Genomic DNA, 24789 nt, shown 5'->3' on the forward strand with positions numbered 1-24789 from the left:
CTCAAACAGCACATAATGACCCACACAGGAGAGAAGCCATTTCAATGTGACCAGTGTGATTCTGCTTTTTCAGTAAAGGGTGATCTCAAATGTCACATGATGATCCACACTGGAGAAAAACCATTCCAGTGTGACCTGTGCAATAAAGCTTTTTCACAAAAGCGTAGTCTCAGACGTCACATAATGACCCACACTGGAGAGAAGCCATTCCAGTGTGACACATGCAATAAAGCTTTTTCACAAAAGCGTGGTCTCAGATGTCACATAATGACCCATACTAGAGAGAAACCATTCCAGTGTGACTTGATTGATTCTTTCATACAAAAGCATGATCTCAAATGTCACATGACCCACACAGGAGAGAAGCCATTTCGGTGTGACCAGTGTGATTCTACTTTTTCACTAAAGTGTGATCTCAAATGTCACATGATGACCCACACTTGTGAGAAACCATTCCAATGTGACCTGTGCAATACAGCCTTTTCACGAAAGCATGAACTCAAATGTCACATGATGACCCACACTGGAGAGAAGCCATTTCAGTGTGACCTTTGTGATTATGCTTCCTCACAAAAGTGTCATCTCAAAATACACATGATGACCCACACAGGAGAGAAGCCATTTCAATGTGACCTTTGTGATTCTGCTTTCTCACAAAAGTGTCATCTCAAACAGCATATGATGACCCACACAGGAGAGAAGCCATTTCAGTGTGACCAGTGTGATTCTGCTTTCTCACTAAAGGGTGATCTGAAATGTCACATGATGACCCACACTGGAGAGAAACCATTCCACTGTGACCTGTGTAATAAAGGTTTTTCACGAAAGCGTGATCTCAAACGTCACATGATAACCCACACTGGAGAGCAAGTTAATCCAGTGTGACCTGTAAAGATTTTTCACAAAAGTGTGATTTCAAATGTCACATGATAACCTATACAGGAGAAAACCATTCCAGTGTGACCTGTGCATTAAAGCTTTTCCACAATAGGGTCATCTCAAATGTCACATGATGTTCCATAAAGGAGAGAAGCCTTTTAATGTATGACCTGTGTGATGAAGCTTTCTGAATAAGGTTGATTTCAAATATCACATGATGACCCACTCTAGAAAAAGGCCTTTCTGACAGCGTGACCTGTGATGTGAACCTTTCTCACATAAGGGTGTTCTGAAATAGCACTTGATGTTTCATATGGAGAGAATTCTTTCTACTATGACCTGTGCAATGAAGCTTTCTCATGAAGGAACATTATCTAACAGCATATGATAGTCAACACAGATGAGAAGAATTTCCTATATGACTTGTGGAATGCAGCTTTCTTGTGAGAAGCTTTCAAATGTCACATGATAAACTCACACACACACATTAGTCATAGTCCACAGTCACTGTACCTCCTTTTTTTTAGACATTCTGCATGACACCCATCCAACCCAGGTGTCTTACCTGCTCTCATCATCTTTCCTTATTTCTCCTCAATTTTCCTCACACATCACTGTCATTTTCTTAGTGCTACCCACTGCAATTACCTTTCCTTTCCTATCTTTCTTCACATTTAGCAACTCCCTAAAATACTCTGCCCATCTTCCTCTTATTGCTGTCTCTTACATTATCATCTCTCCATCTGCTCTTTTTACCTTTCTTCTTTACTTGATTCACCTCTTCCTCTTAATTTCTTTCCAAAACATCTTTTTATTACTTTCAGAATTTTGTCATGCTCTTACTCCATTTCACATCTGCTCTCCTATCTGCCTCCTTTATCTTATGCTTTACTTCTCTTTCCTTTTCTTTATAACTCTCATATAATTCTCATCCTGTTTTGTAACCAACCATTGAATGCTCGCAATTATTATATCGAACTATGTGTTCTATATGGATGATGTTGTGATGCATGAGGTGGAATGGCCGGGGGGATGGGGGATGAGGTAGTATGTGTGAGCAAATTTTGACGCAGCCCGAAGGGATTTCTCCCCGTCTTCTCCTTTTATGCATGGGGGACGGAGAGGGGGGGGTCGCCGATTTAATGAAGCGGCCTTGCTGTGGATGTGCTGTGTCTTGCGACACTGTTTCTGACCCAGGGCAGTGAACAAGGTGCAGGGATGACCCGTCATCCAGGAGGTGCTAAGATGAGAGGGAGGGTGGAGGAGTGTGGTGTGTATTCAGGGATGGAATGGGTGGGAATGATTTTATGCCTTTTCCTTTTTGGCTACCTCCCTTGTATGGGGGAAAAAGCCATGGTATATGTATGTATGTATGTGTTCTTGTCATTATCTGCACTTCATGTATATTGATTCTTTGCCAAATAAAGTCTATATATCTATCTCTTCTACAACCTTCTTTGCTTCCTCATCCCACCACACTCTACCCTTCTATTTCCTCCTGTCCTCCTTGTTCCGCACACCATATTTGCACATCTTGTGACTCCCTCCTTGAACCATCCCCATTCCTCCTCCACTCCTAGATGTAATCTATCCTTCACTCTCTCCCACTCTTCTGAGAACTCTCTATAAATTCAAGTCATCCAGAACACTCCCCTTTCCTCTTCACTTTTTTTCACTAACAGGACTTTTGACAGCAATACAAAATCTCTAGTGACTTATGGGCTGAACTGTTGGCCATGACAGGTTTCTGGGGGTCACAGGTCTTCTGCAAGAAACAGCAGGGGCAGCAGTTTAACTGACTAGTGTACTGCTCAGTAGACCAACACCTTTATATTCCTTATATCAAATAACTGTACTAACCATAATGAACATTACAATTATGTTCAAAATTTTAAGAAAATACATATTCAAAATTCAATAATTATCATATCTTCAGTGGTTTATTTGAACACCATATAATTTCTGTATATTTTTTGGTGTTTTCAAAGAAACTATCATGTCTCTTTTATTTTTATTATGGAAGAGTACATGTAATTTAGTTTTTGAAAACTCAAACATGTATTTATATAAATAAATATGTACATCTATGGGAGTGCATTTTGCTTACAAGATACCAGACCTTTTATTTTTCTGATATACGAATCATTACCAAACATATCTAGTAAAGATAGGTTTGAAGTGAATACAAAAATTACAAAAGATTCATTCATGTTTATTATATTTCCATCATATGCATAACCTTAAACTTATTTCAACCTGTTTTGAGATACTATATCACCTAAATGTCCTCATTATACATCTAGGTCTCTTAATCCAACACTTGCCAACTGCCACTTGAGGGGATGCTTGGGCCCCAGGACATAAACTCACTTTGGGAAGTGGCCCAGGACATAAAACACCAAATCCTGAAGTGGGTTTATGTCCTGGGCCCAAATGTTCGCACACGTGGGAGTTGGTGAGTGTTGGATTAAGAGACCTAGGTGTAGTATTTGTACAAGTGTATAAAGCAACTGCATAATTTATATGCAGTCAATACTTTAGGGACTTGGTAACAGAGGTATGCACTCAAAAAGCCCAATACACCAAGCATTTCTTGACAAACTGGTTTAACAGGTACAGTTTCATGTCCATGTACTTATCCATAACACAAATATCTAAACTTCATTTTTGCAACTAGTGCATATACTACTTTATAGGGTGGAGGCTACCAACCTATGTGCAAGAACTGTATCCAATATGAATATTTCTTAAAGGCATTAGATATAGCACATTTCTAAGTTTTAAGATCTAAACAGATCAACCAACATGGAAGCCTCCACCCACTTTTTTTTTTATTTATTTTTTTATTATTAATTAATTTATTTTCATGCATATGGTTTAATTATTTGCATTGTATTCATGGACAAGAAAATATTCCATCAACATAGGTGCTCACCAGGAACAGATGATAGGATCTTTATGATCCTGTGAGATGGGCATCAAAATATAATTTCCCCACTGCTATCTTCATAAACCATCAGCACCAATACTTTCATCTAGAGGTGCTGCCTTGAGGGTCTTTGGATCAAGCTCAAGGTCTCTATCAACTTCAACTTTTTCCTCCCCATTTTTTATCTTTTATTTTATATGTTTTCTTTTTTTCATATAGAAAACTGCTCCCCTTCTCCTCCTGCAAATCACACAGAAAGAGACCCACACAAACACAACACTGACAACAATCTAAAGTTTCTTCCCAGAGAGATCTTTGAGAAAGCTCAAGGATTGTTGCTGTAAGACTGTGGGTTTTCAATTGATGAAACTTGAGGTAACAGTTCTGATCTGTTGTTTTGAAGGCGAGACAGTTGAGTGGAAATGGTGGTAAGGAAACACTGGTTGAACCAGGAACACTGATGTAATCTAACTTTTCAACTTTACTTTGAAGAAGAACTAACATTAAAATGTAAGGTTACATCAGTGTTCCTGATTCAACCTGTGTTTCCTTATCACTTTTTCCACAGTTGTGATCTATTATGTGGTTACCCTACTGAACTCTCACCTGGTTTCTTCAATACCAAATCAATGTAACACAATCTGATATACTGAAAAGGTAAGAATTAAATTCCTTAGGTATGTTTTGCCCTCTTTTGGATCTTTTCAATGTTTTCTGCAGAGTTAAGTTGCTCAAGAGTAAGTAATGATACTCCAAGCTGGTCCTCGCGTGTGAAGGGTTGAGCCATCTGACGTAGCCATGGCCGTGTCAACTGGAAAGTAAGGAGGAAATATAATATGTACAAGAATATAAAACTGCTCCATTAATGGCATGCATTATTTCTAAAAAGAAATCAATCCAAAATACCAGAGTAATATATTTGCCACATTTCTTTTATCCATGTGTATTATCTACAACTTAAAGTACTGCTTGGTATCTTAGTTTAACAATGTTCACATTTTACTACCAATCACCTAAAGTTCCAGCATAAGATCTAAGCACAGCTCAATAATTAAAGCTTTGTATCTATCATATCTATTTTGATGACAAACTGTTGATGACAAAAATAACACTAGATTACCAAATTATCTATGCCATCTCTATTTTTTCCTGACCTTAAATTTGCAGGATAAACAACTTCTAGGAAACAAGAGAAATTCAATGATGGTAGCCAGTTAGTATAATGGATTATATTGATGAAGGTGAGGACGTTGATGAGTTTTGAAGGTGGATGGCAGGGAGAAGATTTCCTCATTTGTCCATGTTGTATGAACCCCACTTACACGTACTTGTCAATGGTCCCGCTTCTTTTTATGTTCACACATATACCAAAGAGACCCTGTACTCCTTATTATAGGAATGGCCGAGTCAAAACAAACACCCACATTATACATCTTTTCATATGGATACAAACAATAAACTTTACTTGTTGCAAAACTTTCTTTCCTTTGACATTTAAGGATGAAAGACATGCTTACATTTGGGCTTAAATTTCCCCCCCCTTTGAATGGAAGTGTTTTGCCTCAGTTGAATACAGTCACATAGCAAGAACTGCGATAAAACACAAACTATTTTAAAGGTATGTAAATGGCAAACTGAAGTATAAACAAGAAATAGAAAAGCTGTGCCAGGGTAAATATGAATATACAGAAGAACTGGAAATGGCTGAAATAATAAACAACCACTTCAAATCAGTATTTGCAATAGAAAATTCACCTAACTGTGAGGAAATAAAGAGAGATATCCCCCTCAATGAAAGAAATAATTGTAACACGGAAGGAAATCAGTGACCAAATCAAAACCCTTGATGTCAGAAAATCACATGGTCCAGATGGAATTGCAAATTGGATACTAAAAGAATGCATGGAGGAATTAACAGATAAAATATTCAATATAATTATATTCTCACTTCAAGAAGGAATGGTGCCAATGGAATGGAAGAATGCAAATATTGTACTGATTTATAAGGGAGGAAACAAGGAAGATCCATCAAATTACAGAGTGGTCTCCCTAACAAGCACAGTAGCAAAAATTTGTGAAAAGGTCATCAAAAATAGATGGGTTAAACAATTTGAAGAAAAAACTATACTGAATCCAAATCAATTTGGATTCAGACAAGGAAGATCATGCACAACAAACTTGATCTGCTTCTATTTGAGATTAATAGATATAATACAAGAGAGAGATGATTGGGCAGACTGTGCCTCTGGACCTACAAAAGGCATTTGATAAGGTACCATACAAGAAACTAATAAGGAAAATAGAGTCAATAGGTGGCATCAGAGGAAAATTATTGAAATGGATGAAAGACTTCCTGACTGGGAGGAAATGAGAGTAGTAATTAGAAATAATTCTCAAACTGGGAAGAAATGATAAATGGTGTCCTGCAGGGATCAGTACTGGCCCCGATCATGTTTGCTATATACATAAATGACATGGATGGAGTAGAGTGTTAAATGAATTTCTTTGCAGACGATGCAAAAATACTAAAGAAAGTAAGAACGGAGGAGGATTGCAACTCATACAACAGGACTTGGACAGTATCTGGAAATGGACTCAAAAGTGGGAAATGAAATTCAGTATCAAGAAATGTAGTATAATGGAATTTAGAAAAAGTAAAAACAGAATATTGAGAGATTATTAAATTGGTGAAGAAGAGGTCAAAAAGTAAACTCTGAAAAAGACCTTGGAGTGATGATTAGCAAAGACATGAGACTGGACAAACATATTAATAAAATAGTCAGAGAAACCTACATTTTATTGAGGTCAATAAAAGTGGCATTTGTCTATTTGGATGAGGAAATGATAAAAACAAAATTTAACTATGCTAATAAGACCAAAACTCGAGTACGCAGCAACACTATGGACACCCAGTACCAAAAAGAATATAAAAAAAATTTAGAAAGAATACAGGTAAGGCACCTGGTCTGGATGGATGCCATGCAGAATGTCTAAAAAAAGGAGGTACAGTGATGGTGGACTGGCTGGTGAGGTTATTTAATGTTTGCTGGAGAGAGGGTAGAGTGCCAGAGGACTGGAGGAGTGCCTGTATAGTTCCACTTTACAAGGGAAAAGGGGACAAGTGTGAATGTAGTAGTTTCAGAGGAATTAGCTTGTTAAATGTAGTTGGGAAGGCTTATGGGAGGATCTTGATTGAGAGGATTAGGAGAGGAACAGAAGGAGTAATTGGTGAGGAACAGTGTGGATTTAGGACGGGTAGAGGTTGTGTAGATCAAATCTATGTGGTAAGACAGATATGTGAGAAAGCTATAGGAAAGGGGAAGGATGTTTTTTGGGCTTTTATGGATCTGGAAAAGGGTAGTGGACAAGGTGCGGGGATGACCCGTCATCCAGGAGGTGCTAAGATAAGAGGGAGGGTGGAGGGGTTGGAATGTATTCAGGGATGGAATGGGTGGGAATGATTTTATGCCTTTTCCTTTTTGGCTACCTCCCTTGTAAGGGGGAAAAAGCCTTGGTATATGTATGTAGAAAGAATACAAAGAGCAACACCAACACTGGCACCAACTCTTTCCAAAATGACATATGAACAAAGACTGTCCAAATTAGAATGACCAACTCTGGAAAAAAGAAGGGAAAAAGGAGACCTACTATCTATAGAATTATGAAAGGAATGGAAATCTTAGCTAAGAATGATTTATTGAAATGGGACAATGAAAAAACAAGAGGGCACGAAAAGAAATTTAAAAAAGATGATTACAGAAGAGATCTGGAGAGAGAGAAAAAAAAAAAAAAGCTTCCCACAGAGTGATAGATACCTGGAACAAATTAGACAAAGAAACAGTGTGTGCAAATACTATTCAAGATTTTAAGAAAAAACTTGATGCTGAAAGATACAAAGATGGATCACCACAAGCATAGCTCCCTTCCCGTATCATACAACTAGGTACATACAGTGAAAGGGGTTACAGGTATGGTAATTACTTAGGCTACCATAGAGACAAGGTTAATATCAAACATCGCCATAAATGAGCTACAGGATTGTATAATAAATCTTTCATATATAAATGTATACTAAAGAGACCTTTCCACCTTATAAGAGAGGTGGTTGAGTCGAAACATATTTCCACCTCATACCCATCCAAAACCTATTCATCACCACTCCTTAGCACCTCATGACCTTTCATACCCCTATAAAAAAAAATAGTCATTTTAACTCAATGTAATTACCTGTATTGCTTCCTCTGTTGAAAGGTTACACTTGTGATCAACCAGATGCTCCTGAATCCATCTTGGCAATTTATTTCTTTTATCGGCACGAGAAAATCTCTTGTCCGCAAAAATCATGATACCATAATCTGTCTTACCTCTTATGACTCGACCTACACACTGAGCAGCATGCCTCATTGCATCAAATGTCAGGAAATCATTTTCTCTTATCTATAAAGTACATAAGAGAAAAAAACATTCAATAAATTCACTGTGGTCACCTCCAAACTTAGCTTGATATATTACATAATATTCACAAAAAAAATTACCCTGGCTTTACTAGGAAATGTACATGATTAAAGAGCAATATCTGAGAAAGCTTTTACATCAAAATGAATTGACCAAAATGTTCTTAGGAAGTAATATGATCTGCATGTGGTGTTAACCTCTGATATGATAATGCCTATGAAGGTGTCATGAGGAGTGAGTGGGTAAATGATGTCAGCATCTTGATTATATTTATTTTGTAGTTGTGGCTGAATGACCCCCCAAATTCTGTGACTTGGTTTGATCATGTTTTATGTTTATTATCACTTAGAGTGAAAGAGAATAAGTAATATATCAGTGTTTATATTTAATGCAAGTAGTGTGATGCATTGTACATTAGGCATCCAATGCTGTGCATGAGAATTTGACTTGTATTGAAGAGGTTTATACATATATCAAAAGGTCCTTCGCCCCTCATCGGGGGGGTGGCCTACCTAAGGCATATCTATCTACATACCAAGGGCTTTTTCCCCCTTACAAGGGAGATTGCCAAGTAAAAAGGCATGTATCCATTCCCATCCACCACCCTCTCCTCCCTCTTAGCTTATGGATGATGGGTCATCGCCTGTATCCTGCTCACTGCCTTGGGTCAAAGGCAGTGTAACATTCATGTAAATAACCATAAACTTAAATAAATTGAATTATATATTTTTTCTGTCATATTCTCATTCGTTCCTTGAATATTAACTGCTGCAAATTGAACTAAGTCTCAGTTTATTGCAAATACTTTTAAACACAGCTGAACAGTGACAGTGGCATTCATGACATGGAGTTAAAGCATACACCCATCCCACATCCATTTGTTCCCATTCTAGCACCTTGTGGATGGTCACACAAACACATTGCTTGGGTCTGAGGCAATGCAGCAAGACACAGCATTTCCACAATCAGACTCAACATCTGGAACTTATATTGTGTCTGCCCCCTTTTGCCTTTGACTTTGGCTACCTCCCTTGTATCTGGGCTAAAGCCCTTGGTATATGTATGGTGTGTTTACCCCCATCATCCATTTAAGAAGTTAAGGAAGCAGAAAAGAACATCCCTTTGTGGTGCATCACTTCTTCATCCATTTCTAACCGCTTTCCATTCACTACCTGTTGTACTCTCTCTTCTTTGTTCAACAGACATTCCTCCTACTTTCACTGCTCCCCTTCACCCCATTCATTCACCTTACTCTTGGTCTTCCTTCAAATTCCTTCAATCCATTTTGCTAGTCTTTTTTCACCCATTGTTTCTATATACCCAAACCATCTCGTCATTCTTTGATCATTTCTACCTGGCAGCTCTCTTTTTAACACTACTCCCTTTGTCACCTCTATATTTCTCACTGTTCATCATCCATCATACCCTTACCATACTTTTTAAAAACTTTATCTCAAACATGTTTAAACTCTTTCTTTCTGCTTCTTTTAAACTCCATCTCTGCTACACTCCACATGATGCTATGGGTACAATCACTCCCTCTTGTAGTGTTCTATTTGTTGTTATCCCTAGATATCTATTTTTTTTATGAAACGTTTCAGTATAATCCTCCACCCCCTCCTCACTCTGTATATCTAATCACCTTACTTTCGTCCACATTTATTTTCAGATTTCTTCTCTCACACACTCCACCACTAACTGCTTCAGTCCATCTTCCTATTCAACTACATGCACAGTGTCATCCACATACAAAAACTGGCTCACCTCCCACTTCTCTCCACTCTCACTCACTTACTCCAAATTCCTGCCAAATCCCTCCCTCACAATCCTAGCCATATACTGGTTGAACAGCTATGATGGCCTTACAAAACCCTGTCACAGCCCTGTGGCATTATTGGTCCTGAAAAAAAAAGTATATGAATGACTCTATACCAATGAAGTATGGGACTGCTGGCAATGTATGAAGTGGGTGGAGGAGCAGGGTCAACACCACTATGGGAATGAAATGTCACGGATGAAATGCTCACAATGTAAAATGCATTAAATGCAATAAATTCAAAGTAAATAAAAGCTTCCCAAATTAAGTTATAGACAGAATAAGTCATTGGTAAATTTCATGAACACTCAGTACATGTATTTGGGAATTATAATAAACTAATAAAACAACCAGATACTAGTTGCAAAAGTTATACTTACATTGAACTGATCCCTAAGGTATTCCAATCTTGCTTTAAGAATTCTACTTTGTGTGTAAACAAATGGGATTCCCATCATGATAACACAACGCCCATAATGGTGGTCAAAATCAATTCCTTCTGACACTTTCCCTCGGGCAACTGCAAGTAGTATTGCACCTCGTCCTTTATCACATGCCTAAAACAAGTGAAGTATGAAATATTATGAACCCTGCAAGATAAGTTTAGGTAGTAATGAACCCTTTATAACACATTAGTTCCTCTAAGCCAGTGGTTCTTAACATAGGGTACTTGTACCCCCACGGGGTATGAAACCCGAATCCTGGGGGGTATGAGACATGATAGCCAGTACAATGGTACTGTATATTTACCATGAGTATCTTTGTTCTGTAATTGAATATATCTAATAATTTCTCAGAAAGGTTTGTATCACTAATCCTTTTCATATGTTTGCATTGTATTTATATTGGATGGAGGTACAAGAATTTTTTTTAGATAATCAAGGGCTACGGGCACTGAAAAAGGTTAAGAACCACTGTTCCAAGCTAAGTAAAAGTGGCATTAGCAGCCCTCCCCCTAAGTAAAAGTAAAAATAGATAAGCTTAACAAATTTAGTATCATACACAATAAAGGGTTAATGAAAGTATTTTGAGATTGCCTTTTATGGTACACATGTTTCTCCAAGCTGAGTAACATAGTTTAGTAGTCTCCCATTATCTGAAGAAAATATGTTGCAAGCCCCCTGTGAATGTCTGAATCCATGCATAGTATCAAACCCTATACATACTATATTCTTTATTTGAAGGGAACAATTTACACCTCCTTGGCATATCTAAATTGCCAGAATGTCTACTGACACTACATTTCTGGCTGATTCTGAGGAGAGAATGAAGCAGTTGGTGACAGAGTTTGAAAGGATATATGAAATAAGAAATTCATGAGTGAATGTGGGCAGGTAAAGTGAAAAAATGTACAAGGAATGAGGTGGAAGCGGATTCAATGTGAGTGTGAAGGGCAAATGAATTGATAAATATAGCCAAACACTTGGAGGGGGGGGGGACTCAAAAGATAAATTAATCAATCTGTTGCCCCAGGTCTCTCTTGCAGGATCAAAGTGAGAGAGGTGACCTGATTACAGTGATTGGGTCACTAAAGCGGGTGGACTACAATTACTGAAGAGATCTCTTGATTAAGGATAGGTGTGCTCTGTGAGCCCATGAGGACATATTGAAAAAACTAAATGTCTCAAGAATATGAAGAAGTAAATTTTCTTATATCTTGGAAGAGCCTAGAAGGTGATATAGCCCATGATGGAACCATACATGAATCTAAATCTACAGTAGGTATGATAATTATCAACCAATCAATCAATTGTCCCAGGTCTCTCTTCCAGGAGACCCATGGCTTCTAAATAACAGGCAAAGACTACTGGATTGACCAATCAAAGAAGTCATTCAGTGAAGAAATACTGTGTTGTTGTTTGGGTATAACTAGTGTGGGGCAATGTAAAATGAGGTGTTCAGTGTCATGTGTGTGATGGTTGCATTTGAGTCAATTTGTTTCTGTTGCCAGGCCTATTCTGTGCTAGTACTGTCTTGGTGCAGGATAGTGACCTGAATGAAAGTGTGTTAGTACGGGTCTTGCTTCTCTTAGGAGGAATTTTCTGTATGGCTGATGCTGGGGGAGTGATGGAGGAAGTAGTTTGGTGGTTGGTCTTGAATAGATTTCTTTGTGATTGGAGTGTGAATGTCTTTTTCATGTGGATGTATTGTGAGGTACAAGCGGCAGGTTATAGATATTTGAGCAGCATGCAGATGTAATTTTTCGTTGTGTTCAGTTAGTTGTATTTACTTGATGTAATGAGATGGGTAAGGTTGTGGGCCTTTTCTCAGAACTGAACAATAATCATTTCTATGTGGTGTTCTACAGGAGGAGGAATTTTGGTTTCTCTGAGCAGATGTTTTATTGTGATGGTTTTGGTGCATTCTGTCATTATTCTCATGATGTGGTGGCAAATAGCACCACCATCAACCATGAAGAGAAGGAGATGCCAATAGAAAAGATCATGACATTTCCCAGTTGCAAATGCATCAAATTACTCTCATCTCTGTAAGGAGGTGTGACTTAAAGGGCCATTGTACCTGGTCAACTGATTAGGCCCAGAAACTAATTGGAAAGTAAGGGGCAAGACCCAATGAGCATTGCTCCTTTCTTGTATACTACAATTACATAGGCTTTTTACCTCTTACAAGGGAGGTAGCCAAAGTCAAAGGCATATATCCACTCCCATTTCATCCCCATATACTCTCATTCACCACCCCTCCCTCCCTCTTTTCTTGGCTCCTACAGGATGACAAGTCATACCTACATCTTGCCCACTGCCCTGGGTCAGAGGCAATATAGCAAGATATAGCACATTCACAGCAAGGCTGCCTCATTTAATTGGCGACCCCCCATTTCAGTCCCCTCATGCAGAAAAAGAGAAGATGGGGAGAAATCCCTTTGGGCTGTGTCAAAATATCATTCACACATACTCCCTCAATCCCATCACCCACCCAATCCCTTCCATTTCCATGCATCATGGCATCATCTATACACAACCATTCCCCATTCACCCCTATCTTCTGTCTTTGCCCTTCCTTCTTCAACACTCCCCTCTTTCCCAATGCCCCTTTTACTCCATCCATCCATCTCATCCTTGGTCACCCCCTCATGTTCACTCCTTCCACACCTCTTTTACTAATCTTTCTTCACTCATTCTTTCCATGTGTCCAAACCATCCCAATACTCTTTCATCAACCCTATCTCCCAACTCCCTTTCCACCCCCGCTCTCCTCCTCACCTCCTCATTTCTCACTCTATCCAGCCTAGTAATCCCTATCATATTTCTCAGGTATTTCATCTCAAATACATTTAAATTCTTCCTCTCTTATGTTCCATGTTTCTGCCCCATACTGTGCTGTCGGCACAATCACTCCTTCACACAATCTCTTAGCACCCATTCATGTCTATTTCTCATTACACATTTGAATCCTCCAAAGCATTTACTTGCTTCACTTAATCTACATTCTACCTCCACCTCCACTCCTCCCTTTCCTGCCACATTTGCACCCAAGTATCTAAAACTATTCACTTCCTCCTGTCTCTCTCCCTTAATACTCGCATCCAATTTGCTGCCATCTTCTCCCCTTTATCTATGACTTCCTTCTTTTGCACACCTTCCCAAACTCCATCTCTAACTTCCTTAATCCCTCCTCTGATCCTGCTACAAGCACAGTGTCATCAGCAAACAACAATTGGTTCATCTCCCACTTTTCTCCATTTTCTTTAACTATCTCCAATCCCCAGCCCATTACCCTTGCTTTTACCTCTCACACCACCCCATCCATGTATAAATTGAATAGCCAAGGCACACATCCCTGGTGAAGTTCCACCTTTACCTCAAACCACTCACTCTCTCCATTTCTGATTCTAACACAGGCTCTACTACTCTTGTAAAAACTCTTAATTGTTCTTAACAGCTTTCCCCCTATCCCATATATCTGTAATACCTCCCACAGTGCCTTCCTGTCTACCCTGTCAACCTTTTCCAAATCCACAAATGCCCCAAAACATCCTTATCTTTTCCTAAAGCTTTCTCACATATCTACCTTACCACAAAAATCTGATCCATGCAACCCCCACCTGTCCTAAACCCACACTGTTTCTCACCAATTACTCTCTCTGTTCCTCTCCTAATCCTCTCAATCAAAACCCTCCCATAAGCCTTCCCAACTACACTCAACAAACTGATCCCTCTGAAACTACTACACTCACACTTGTCCTTTTTTCCCTTGTAAAGCAGAACTATACAGGCACTCCTCCAGTCCTCTGACACTCTACCCTCTTTTAGACAAACATTAAACAACCTCACCAGCCAGTCCACCATCACTGTACCTCCCTTTTTTAGACACTGCATAACACTTATCTAACCCAGGTGCCTTACTTGCTCCCATAATTTTAGTAAATGCTTTCACCTCATCTTTTCTTATTTCTCCTCAATTTTCCTCATTCATCACTGTCATTTTCTTAGCACTTCCCACTGTAACTACCTTTCCCTCCCTATCCTCCTTCACATTCAGCAACTCTCTAAAATACTTTGCCCATCTTCCTCTTACTGCCCATCTTACTCTCACTGCCTCTTATTACAATTATACAAATACATTAAAGGCCTCCTTTACAAGGGAGTACTATTCTTGCATTCTGGGGCCATCATTCAGTAAAACAAGGGTTATGTGAATATAAACATTTGTGATAATTACAGGTGAAAAATGTAATCACACATTTGTCAATAACGTAGAAACCACTGTTGGAGTAGAAAAGACTGGAAACGGGGAATCTATATATTTCGATTGCAAACTGCAATCCTCATCTACTGAAGAGGATTGCAGTTTGCAATTGAAATATATAGATTCCCCGTTTCCAGTCTTTTCTACTCCAACAGTGGTTTCTATGTTATTTGTGATAATGCAATAGTCAATTTGACAAATGATGCAGTGGCTAAAGACAAATAGGCAGGTAGCTCATACAATGTGAATATGATGAACAAAGGCATGCTTCATATTTCAAATGGGACAGAATGAGATGGTGTAAGACTTTATCATACTTCTATGAATGCCACACAAATTAAATTTTATGAATTATTTAATCCTACAATTTTCCATTTAAGATTTTTAGACTACAAGTAACTGAAATCATGGAATGTGACACTGCAGATACGGGTGACTTAACTGTGCCTAATTTGGCAACATATCCTGCAAAGGGTTAACATTACATCAAGAAGCCTACCTTCATATAATTCAGCAAAGCCAGGGATGTTTCTGCATCATCCTGAGTCTCAATAAAAACAAGTTTGTTGCGCTGCAGGTCACTAATAATGCCATGGTCATACCAGGTTGCCACTACAGATTCCAAATACAAATAGGAAGTGAAGAAGCATACCATACCTGCAGGAGAAATGTTTTAACAAATTATGCACTGTACTTAACCGAAGTGAAACTTTGCTCAATTAGTAATGGCATACAAGTCGAGAAAAATAAAGAAGGAGAAAAGAATTTAACCCATGGTTGATGCAATATATATTAAATTTTATAGCATTTGAAATAAGCTTAAAAAATGGTGGATAATAAATATGCACTCACATTTTCAATACCAATAAAGTTTCAAATTTTCTTATAGGTGTCATTTTCTTTCCCCATCACAGTCATACTCTTAGCTCCTCTCACTGCCCAAATCAAGTCCTCACTAAATTCCTTCACATTCAACAATTCTCTGGAATACTTAACTCACTTTCTGCTTATTGCCTTTACTTCCATTATCATCTGTTCATCTGTATCCTTTACTTTTTTCTCTCTATCTGAATCACCCTTCCCTCATTCTCTTCACTTCCAGAACATCTTTTTATTCTTTTCAAAATTATCTGTCAAACTCCCATCCAACTTTACATCTGCTCTCCTCTTTGCCTCCCTCACTTTATATTTTGTTTCTTCTCTGTTCTTGTATCTCATGTATGTTTCCCAAGTTCTACCTTGCAACCAATCCACATAAGCTCGGTTGACTTCACTTCTTCATCCTCTATTCACTACCCATCCTTCTGTTCCTTATCATCCTCCTCATCCCATATACCTTTGTATATTTGATCACGTCCTCCTTGAAACATACCCAGTCTTCTTCTACTCCTACTTCTTTATCCCAAACCACATCCCACATTTCTCTTAGCTTCTCCTGGTTTTCTTTTTCCTTTTCCTCCTCATTTAGTTTGTTAACTTGCAGCACATCTCTACCTTCCACCGTTTTTCTCTTCATTGACTTTTCCTCAACTCTCGACTTCCCCTACACAAAAAAATGATCTGACACTCCCTCATCCTCTCCCTTGAAAACATGAATATCCAGAACTCTTCCTAGCCTTCCTTTGAATACCACTACATAGTCCATTAACCTCTTCAATACAAGTTAAATTCTTGCATGCAGCATGGGATGCCTGATGTATGATGAAATGATGATGAATCACAATACTTGCATTACAAAATATAAAGTCACTGCTGATTCACTCATTCTCTTTCACTCAGAGTAATAACAAACACAGAAAATGCGATCAAGCCAATTCACAGAATTCGGGGATAACTCAGCTACAACCACAAAATAAATATAATCAGGATGCCAATACTGGCATCCTCATATACAGTAAGTCCTCATTATACGGTACATATGTGTTCCTGAAACCTTACCGCAAATTGAAATTACCGTATACCGAACCCATTATAACATGTAATAATAGGATATGGCAGACGTACCCTCTCCCTGCTCTTTCCTCTTCAAAATATCTAGCAGATACCGTATCTGTGAATTTTTCTTACCGTAAATAGAATCGAGGGTAGTAATTACCAAATACCGTAACTGTGAATTTACCGGATAAAGAATTACCATATAAGGAGGACTCACTGTACCCACTCATGCCTCATGATGTATAAGTAGGTGTCACTGTATGGAGGAGGTTAATGCCCTATCAACCACCCTCCCCTACACCACCTTATGCTTGGCTCTCTTCTTAAACTCTATGTTTGCTATCATCAATTCCCTTTCTATACATATCTCCAACATGATTTCTCCACTAACATTCTTGCTTGGCACCACAAACCTCTGCACCTCCATCTATTGGCTTATCTCCTACACTAGTACTTAAACACCCCCAACATCCTTAAATTCACATTCATCCCAAACATCTCCGAACTTTCATTTAAATTTATCTGAAAAACCTAACTGTCCTCTTCACTTTTCTTACTACCAGGTCCATAGGCACTCGTAAAATCCCACATTTCCTATCCCAGTGCCACCTTCACCCACATTAACCTTGAAGACATTTCCCTCCACTCCACTGCACATTTTCCTATATTATGCACTACTTACCAGTAGACGTATTCCTTCCCTTCATTGCCCCCTCATCACTCCTGATACTTTCCCCACCACACTCCCAAACTAAAGGTCATCCCTCCCTTTTAACTTAGTTTTACTTAATACAAACACTCCCATCTTCCTTTTCACAAACTGACAATCTCTTCCTTTTTACTATTGTCTGTATCACAACTACCACAACCATGTACATTTAATGACCTAATTCTTAGGTCCTGGTTAAAATTCTCCTCCCAGACTATCCTATATCTTGACTCCTTGTAAGATGAACATACAGATAGCAGGATCTCTAGTCCCATCACTCTGTCCCATTTAGTCACCTTTTACAACATGCATGGGAAAGACTATGGCAGACTTCTTCCCAACCACCACAGGGAATAGGAAGTAACACAGGAAAAACATAAAAGAGGGACAAATGTAATACAGTAAGTCCTTGTTATACGGTACATATGCATTCCTGAAAACCTTACTGCAAATTGAAATTACCGTATACCGAATCCATTATAACATGTAATAATAGGATATGGCAGACGTACCTTCTCCCTGCTCTTTCCTCTTCAAAATATCTAGCGGATACCGTATCTGTGAATTTTTTCTTACCGTAAATAGAATCGAGGGTAGTAATTACCAAATACCGTAACTGTGAATTTACTGGATAAAAAATTACCGTATAAGGAGGACTCACTGTACAAAAGTAGCATCATTCCTCTATGAGTAGATTTTACTATAACATAGACAAATGATGCATGGTTCCAGTCCCTAAGAGCACCCTATAACATCCTGGGGTTATCTTAGTGAACCCTGTGATATATTACAGAGAAGAAGAAAAAAAAAAAAAAAAAAAAAAAATCAGAGTAAAAGAAATTAAATTTTTCATACCATCAGGTACTGTTGTAGTCATTTCTACTAAAAGTTTGCCATAATTTCTAACGACAGCAGGGTCATCTCTGGACTCAAACTTTGATGACATTGCCACTTGATCATTACCTTTGGTTACAACCTGTAAAATAAGTTACACATGACTTTTCATCCTTTGGTTACAACCTGTAAAATAAGTTACACATGACTTTTCATTCTGTCTTTAAATTTCACATGGGACCAATAATGGGTGTAGCAATTCAGTGCCTTGGATCTCATCTTCTTTGCAAGAGGCCCATGGCTCCCTGGAATCCAGCTACAGCCATTAGATTGGCCTCTAATTCACTTAGGGAAGAAACTTTTGTAGTGATGTCTGAAATGGGTGAGTGCTTGGCAGTATAAAACAATGTGTTTACTATCTTCTGTGTGGTGAAGAAGCACATCTCACTGACATACATACATACATATACCAAGGCTTTTTCCCCCTTCCAAGGGAGGTAGCCAAAAAGGGAAAGGCATAAAAACACTCCCACCCATTTCATCCCTAAATACACTCCACACCCCTCCCACCCTCCCTCTCATCTGAGCACCTCCTGGATGACGGGTCATCCCTGCACCCTGCCCACCGCCCTGGGTCAGAAGCAGTGTCGCAAGACACAGCACATCCACAGCAAGGCCGCTTCATTTAATCGGCGACCCCCCCTCTCCGTCCCCCCTTGCATATAAGGAGAGGACGGGGAGAAATCCCTTCGGGCTGCGTCAAAATTTACTCACACATACTACCCCACCCCCCCGCCCATTCCATCTCACTGACACCACAAATTAATGAAACACCCAGTGATCAAACTAACTGACCAGCCCCTACCCCACCAAAAAAAATAAATAAAATAAAAAAAAATAAAGCACATGACCTTCATTTTCCACATAAAAGACCTTATAGTGTAGGCAAATAAGAGCCTGAACAAAAAACAATTGCCAGCACAGGATTTAGAAAACAAAAACTCATGTTAATGTGTACTTACAATTCATATGAACTACACTTAATGGAGCTTCTACAGCATGATACCCAGCAATTAAAAAGACAAACAAAAACAATTTACACACAAAAAAGAAGTACATGAAGAAGCTGAGAGAGAAGTGGGAGGGAGTGAAGGATAGAGTAGAAGTAGGAGTGGAGGAGGAATGGGGATGGTTCAAGGAGGGTGTCACAAGGTGTGCAAAGATGGTGTGTCGAACAAGGACAGGAGGAAATAGAAGGAAGGGTAGTGAGTGGTGGGATGCAGAAGAAATGAGCATTCACAGATTAGTTGCAAAATAGGATGAGAGAATCATATGAGAAATACAATACAAAGAAAAGAAAAAAAAAAGTAAAGCATGAGATAAGGATGTTTTGGAAGGAAATTAAGAGAGGAAGGGGAGGCAAATCAAGTAGAGAAGAAAAGGTAAAAGGTGCAGATGGAGAGATGATGATGGAAGAGATGGCAGTAAGAGGAAGATGGGCAGAGTATTTTAGGGAGTTGCTAAATGTGAAGGAGGATAGGGAGGGAAAGGTAGTTGCAGTGGGAAGTGCTAAGAAAATGACCGTGATGAATGAGGAAAATTGAGGAGAAATAAGAAAAGGTGAGGTGAAAGCAGTTATTAAAATGATGAGAGCAGGTAAGGAACCTGGGTTAGAACGGGTGTTATGCAGAATGTCTAAAAAAGCAAGGTACAGTGATGGTGGGCTGGCTGGTGAGGTTGTTTAATGTTTGTTTAAAAGAGGGTATAGTGCCAGAGGACTGGAGGAATGCCTGTATAATTCCACTTTACAAGGGAAAAGAGGACAAGTGTGAGTGTGGTAGTTTCAGAGGGATCAGTTTGTTGAGTGTAGTTGGGAAGGCTTATGGGAGGGTCTTGATTGAGAGGATTAGGAAAGGAAGAGGGGGAGTAATTGGTGAGGATCAGTGTGGGTTCATGACAAATAGAGGTTGTGTGGATCAGATTTTGTGGCAAGGCAGATATAAAAGACAGCTTCAGTAAAAGGTAAGGATGTTTTTTGGGCCTTTATGGATTTGGAAAAGGCTTGTGACAAGCTAGACAGGAAGGAACTGAGGGAGGTTTTGCAGATATATGGGATAGGAGGAAAGCTGTTAAGAGCAATCAAGAGTTTTTATGAGAGTAGTAGAGCCTGTCTTAGAAATGGATAGAGTGAATGGTTTGAGGTAAAGGTGGGACTTTGTCATGGCTGTTCAATTTAGACATGGATGGGGTGGTGTGAGAGATAAATGCAAGGTTAATGGGCCAGGGATAGGAGGTGGTTAAAGAAAATGGAGAAAAATGAAAGATAAGCCAGTTGTTGTGGGAAAGGGAGGAGTGAAGGCGGAAGTAGAATGTAGACTGAGAGAAGCAAATAAATGCCTTGGGGGATTAAAAAGTGTAATAAGAAATAGACATTTGAAAATGGATGCTAAGAGGAGACTGTATAAAGGGATGATTGTGCCAACAGCACTGTATGAGGCAGAAACATGGAACATAAATGAGGAGGAATTTAAATGTGTTTGAGATGAGGTGCCTGAGAAGTATGGTAGGGATTACTAGGCTGGATAGAGTGAGAAATGAGACAGTGAGGAAGAGAGCAGGGATGGAAAGGGAGTTGGGAGATAGGGTTGATGAAAGAGTATTAGGATGGTTTGGACACATGGAAAGAATGAGTGAAGAAAGATTAGTAAAAGAGGTGTGGAGGGTAGAGGTGGAGGAAGGGAACGTGAGGGGGCAACCAAGGATGAGATGGATGGATGGAGTAAAAGGGGCATTGGGAAACAGGGGAATGTCTGTTGAAGAAGGAAGAGAGAAGACAGAAGATAAGGGTGAGGGGAGAATGGTTGTGTATGGATGATGCTGTGAAGCATGGAAGAGAGTGGGTGGGGATGGGAGGAGGGGGAGGGAGTATGCGAGAATGATATTTTGACGTAGGCCAAAGAGATTTGTTCCCCTGTCTTCTCTTTTTGTGCATGAGGGAATGGAGGGGGGGGGGTTGCCGATTAAATAAAGCAGCCTTGCTGTGGATGTGCTGTGTCTTGCTGCATTGCATCTGACCCAGGGCAGTGGCTGAGATGCAGGAATGTCCTGTCATCCAGGAACCAAGAAAAGAAGGAGGGAATGGTGATGGGTGGGAATGGATTTATGCCTTTGACTTTGGTTAACACCCTTGTAAGGTCTTGTAAGGCATATGTATGTACATACATATACCAAAGGCTTTTTCCCCCTACACAGGGGGTAGCCAAAAAGAAAAAGGCATAGAAATCACTCCCACCCATTCCATTTCCTATATATTCCACTCCCCTCCACCCTCCCTCTTATCTTGGCACCTCCTGGATGACGGGTCATCCCTGCATCCTGTCCACTGCCCTGGGTCAGAAGCAGTGTCGCAAGACACAGCACATCCACAGCAAGGCCGCTTCATAAATTTGGCGACCCCCCCCCCCTCTCTGTCCCCCCATGCAGAAAAGGAGAGGACGGGGAGAAATCCCTTCGGGCTGCATAAAAAAAAATTATCATACATACTTCCTCACCCCCCATCCCCCACCCACTCCCCCTCATGCATCACAGCATCATCTATACACAACCCCTCTCCATTCACCCCTATCTTCTGTCCTCTCCCGTCCTTCCTCCACAGACATTCCTCTCTTTTGTAATGCCCCTCACACCCCATCCATCCATCCTGCATAAAAACTACTCCATTGTAGCATCTACACTCAGAAACCAAAATCCTTCCCATGCAGCTGCATATAAGAATAACAAAACTCTGTGCTAGGGGCCTTGAAGCCACCCATCCCTCATATCACACCATACAAGCACAATCCAATGAATACAACATGAAAACAACTCAACTCTAGCAGTGCTCTCCTAAAATGTCTACAACAACCCACCCCCTATGTCCCACAAAGCATCCATGGAAAAACATACACGCACAGATCACAAATCAAACCTTCCTTACATACATACATATGCTAAGGCTTTCTCCCCCTTATAAGGGAGGTAGCCAAAAAGAAAAAGGCATAAAATCATTCCCACCCATTCCATCCCTAAATACACTCCACTCCCCTCCACCCTCCCTCCCTTCTTAGCACCTCCTGGATGACAGGTCATCCCTGCACCTTGTCCACTGCCCTGGGTCAGGAATCACTGGGTCAAGGTTTCACTGCCCATTGACCCAGGGCAGTGGGCAGTGAAACCTTCCTTACTAAATAGAAAAATCCTGTACCTTGCCAGACATCTTTAAAAATCAACCCAGCACAGAAATCACTTCTAACACAAGTAAGAGCAGTATTGGCAGGTCACCACTCAGTACTGAAACAGTTCCAGTACATCAGTGGTCAGGACAATGACACTAAATGCCCTAGAGGAGGAGAGATAGAAGGGAGTTGTTGTCAGTTACTAGCTCTCCTTATAAGAAAAAGTGGGGGAAAAAAGATAGTGGAAGCTGAAAGAGAAACTTTAGGCCTGTTCTGAGGAGTGAGTGTACTTCCAGATGGAGCAATTGTTGGTTGTGTTCTTCTTGTATGGAAAAGAGGAGGTAACACAAGATAAATATTAGGCCTAGTCCAGGGAATGAGAGTTAGCCCTTGGGGTTACACCTCCAGAGGTAAGAGTGTTGATGAGTTTGAAGATGGACACCAGAAACTTGACTTTGATATCCACTTCACTAGTTCACCTTGAGCAGGTACATCAATGATCCCTGATTTGAATATAGATTGTAATGGATTAAAAAGGGTAGATATGATATAACCTATGGGAACAATCATAATTTTTCAGTCCAAAAATCAGATCCACAATCTAAATACAGTTGAATGTTGGACTGCAAGTACAGTACTACCTCTCATTAACGGATTAAAAGGGGGGTAACGGTGTCCGTTGATGTGAATAATCCGTTGATTTGGAGTGGTTTTTGAGTGGCATAGTGATTGCACGCACTAAACAACAGCACCAAAAACACAGCGAAAACACAGCAAACACAGCTAATTAACATCCATTAATGAGAGGTCTCACTGTACTTAACTATATTGGTGATGATGATGATGATGATATGGTTTAACGTCACACACTCCTCCCCTATCGGGAGGCTAGGACGGTGCCCCTCACAGAGGGCTTTGTAGCGTGGAATTTAATGAACCATGCCCTTAGTTCAACTTCGCTGGTGGCAGGATTCGAACCGCCCTCACTTTGACCTTTGCCGCAAGTAACGACGCCCTAACCCGCTCAGCCAGCGAGCTTCCTATATTGGTACATGACAAAACAGCACCTTCAGGGTGCTACAGACATTAAAAAATTAAGCACTTACCATTGGAAGAAGGCAGGGTCGAGCCAATGTCATGGTAAATGAATTTTGAATAACAGGGTGAAAATCTAGAATTTTTGGGTACATATCCAGAGGCGACAACGTTCCTGATGTTATTATCACAGATTGAAACTTTGTAAAGACTGGTTTGATGGCAATGGAGGAGTCAAGACATCTGTAGATAATAAAATAGATATTCATTAAATTGCTGTATGTACTTCTTCAAAATATGAAAGATTTTTTTGTCTTTAAGACAACTAGTTTGTGGGACCTGTTGGTTATGGATATGCAAGTACATCTTTTGTTCCCAGCTAAAGGTATTTTCATCTTTAAAGGTTGTTTGGAAGTGGAATGGGTGGGAGTAGGTGCATGCCTTGACAGGCTACTTCCCTTACAAAGGGTAAGAAGTCCTTGGTATATAAATAGGTTACATGGCTAATCATTAAGGGTGACGGACAAGATGCAGGGATGACCCGTCATCCAGGAGGAGCCAAGATAAGGAGGGAGGGAGGGAGGGAGGGAGGGAGGGAGGGAGGGGTGGTGAATGAGAGTGGAATTATGCCTTCTGACTTTGGTTACCTCCCTTGTAAGGGGGAAAAAGCACTTGGTATATGTATGTGGCTTATGTATACAACTATATTACCATGACCTCCCCTCTACATTCTGTATAGGATAATAGCCATTACTGACAACTGAAACTGAAGAATTCCATTTGTCAGCAAACTAAGATTAGGAGTAAGTTTTCACATTCCTCGAGACCAGAACAGGCTGGGAAGTGATATAATCACTGACAAGTATACATTATCCACACAAGCTATGTCCTGCTGTCAAGAGGTTCCTCTGCCAATAGGGAAAGGAAGAGGACCTGAAGAAGACTATAACTTCTCAGCGAGTTTGTCGGTGACAAGGGGATAAAACAACCTCATCTCCACAAGGAGGTGAGGTCTTGAGGGGCACCTGGTCTTTAGGTCAGAACTAGAAACTCAGTCTATTCACTCTACCACTTCTTGCCAACTATTTCCCCATCTTTAATTTTTTTTTTTTTTTTTTTTTTTTTCACAAGGAGGTTGGTACTCCAGTAACTGCCCTCATACATCTCCTCCTAGTTGCTGGAGACAGAAATCAACCCAGGCCCATAAACATGTCCCTCATGTACAAAACCAATAAACTTCTTACACATACATATACCAATGGCTTTTTCCCCTTTA

At 39.9% G+C, this 24789-nt stretch overlaps 1 protein-coding gene across 1 annotated transcript in view; it reads right to left on the reverse strand.

Annotated features, from left to right (window-relative positions):
- Positions 1 to 3732: 3732 nt before the first annotated feature.
- Positions 3733 to 24789, reverse strand: part of Xpd (general transcription and DNA repair factor IIH helicase subunit Xpd) — a 45901-nt gene continuing 24844 nt past the window's right edge. The window contains exons 11-16 of the mRNA XM_076212437.1: positions 23585 to 23756; positions 18286 to 18406; positions 15286 to 15443; positions 10460 to 10636; positions 8036 to 8245; positions 3733 to 4619 (exon numbers count right to left, since the gene is read on the reverse strand). Of these exons, the coding sequence (XP_076068552.1) occupies positions 4482 to 4619; positions 8036 to 8245; positions 10460 to 10636; positions 15286 to 15443; positions 18286 to 18406; positions 23585 to 23756 (976 nt within the window). The 3' untranslated portion in view covers positions 3733 to 4481. The remainder of the gene's footprint in view (positions 4620 to 8035; positions 8246 to 10459; positions 10637 to 15285; positions 15444 to 18285; positions 18407 to 23584; positions 23757 to 24789) is intronic.

This window comes from Oratosquilla oratoria, chromosome 30, assembly GCF_046742065.1.
Source record: "Oratosquilla oratoria isolate Oo_2021 chromosome 30, ASM4674206v1, whole genome shotgun sequence".
Taxonomy (NCBI): Eukaryota; Metazoa; Arthropoda; class Malacostraca; order Stomatopoda; family Squillidae; genus Oratosquilla; species Oratosquilla oratoria.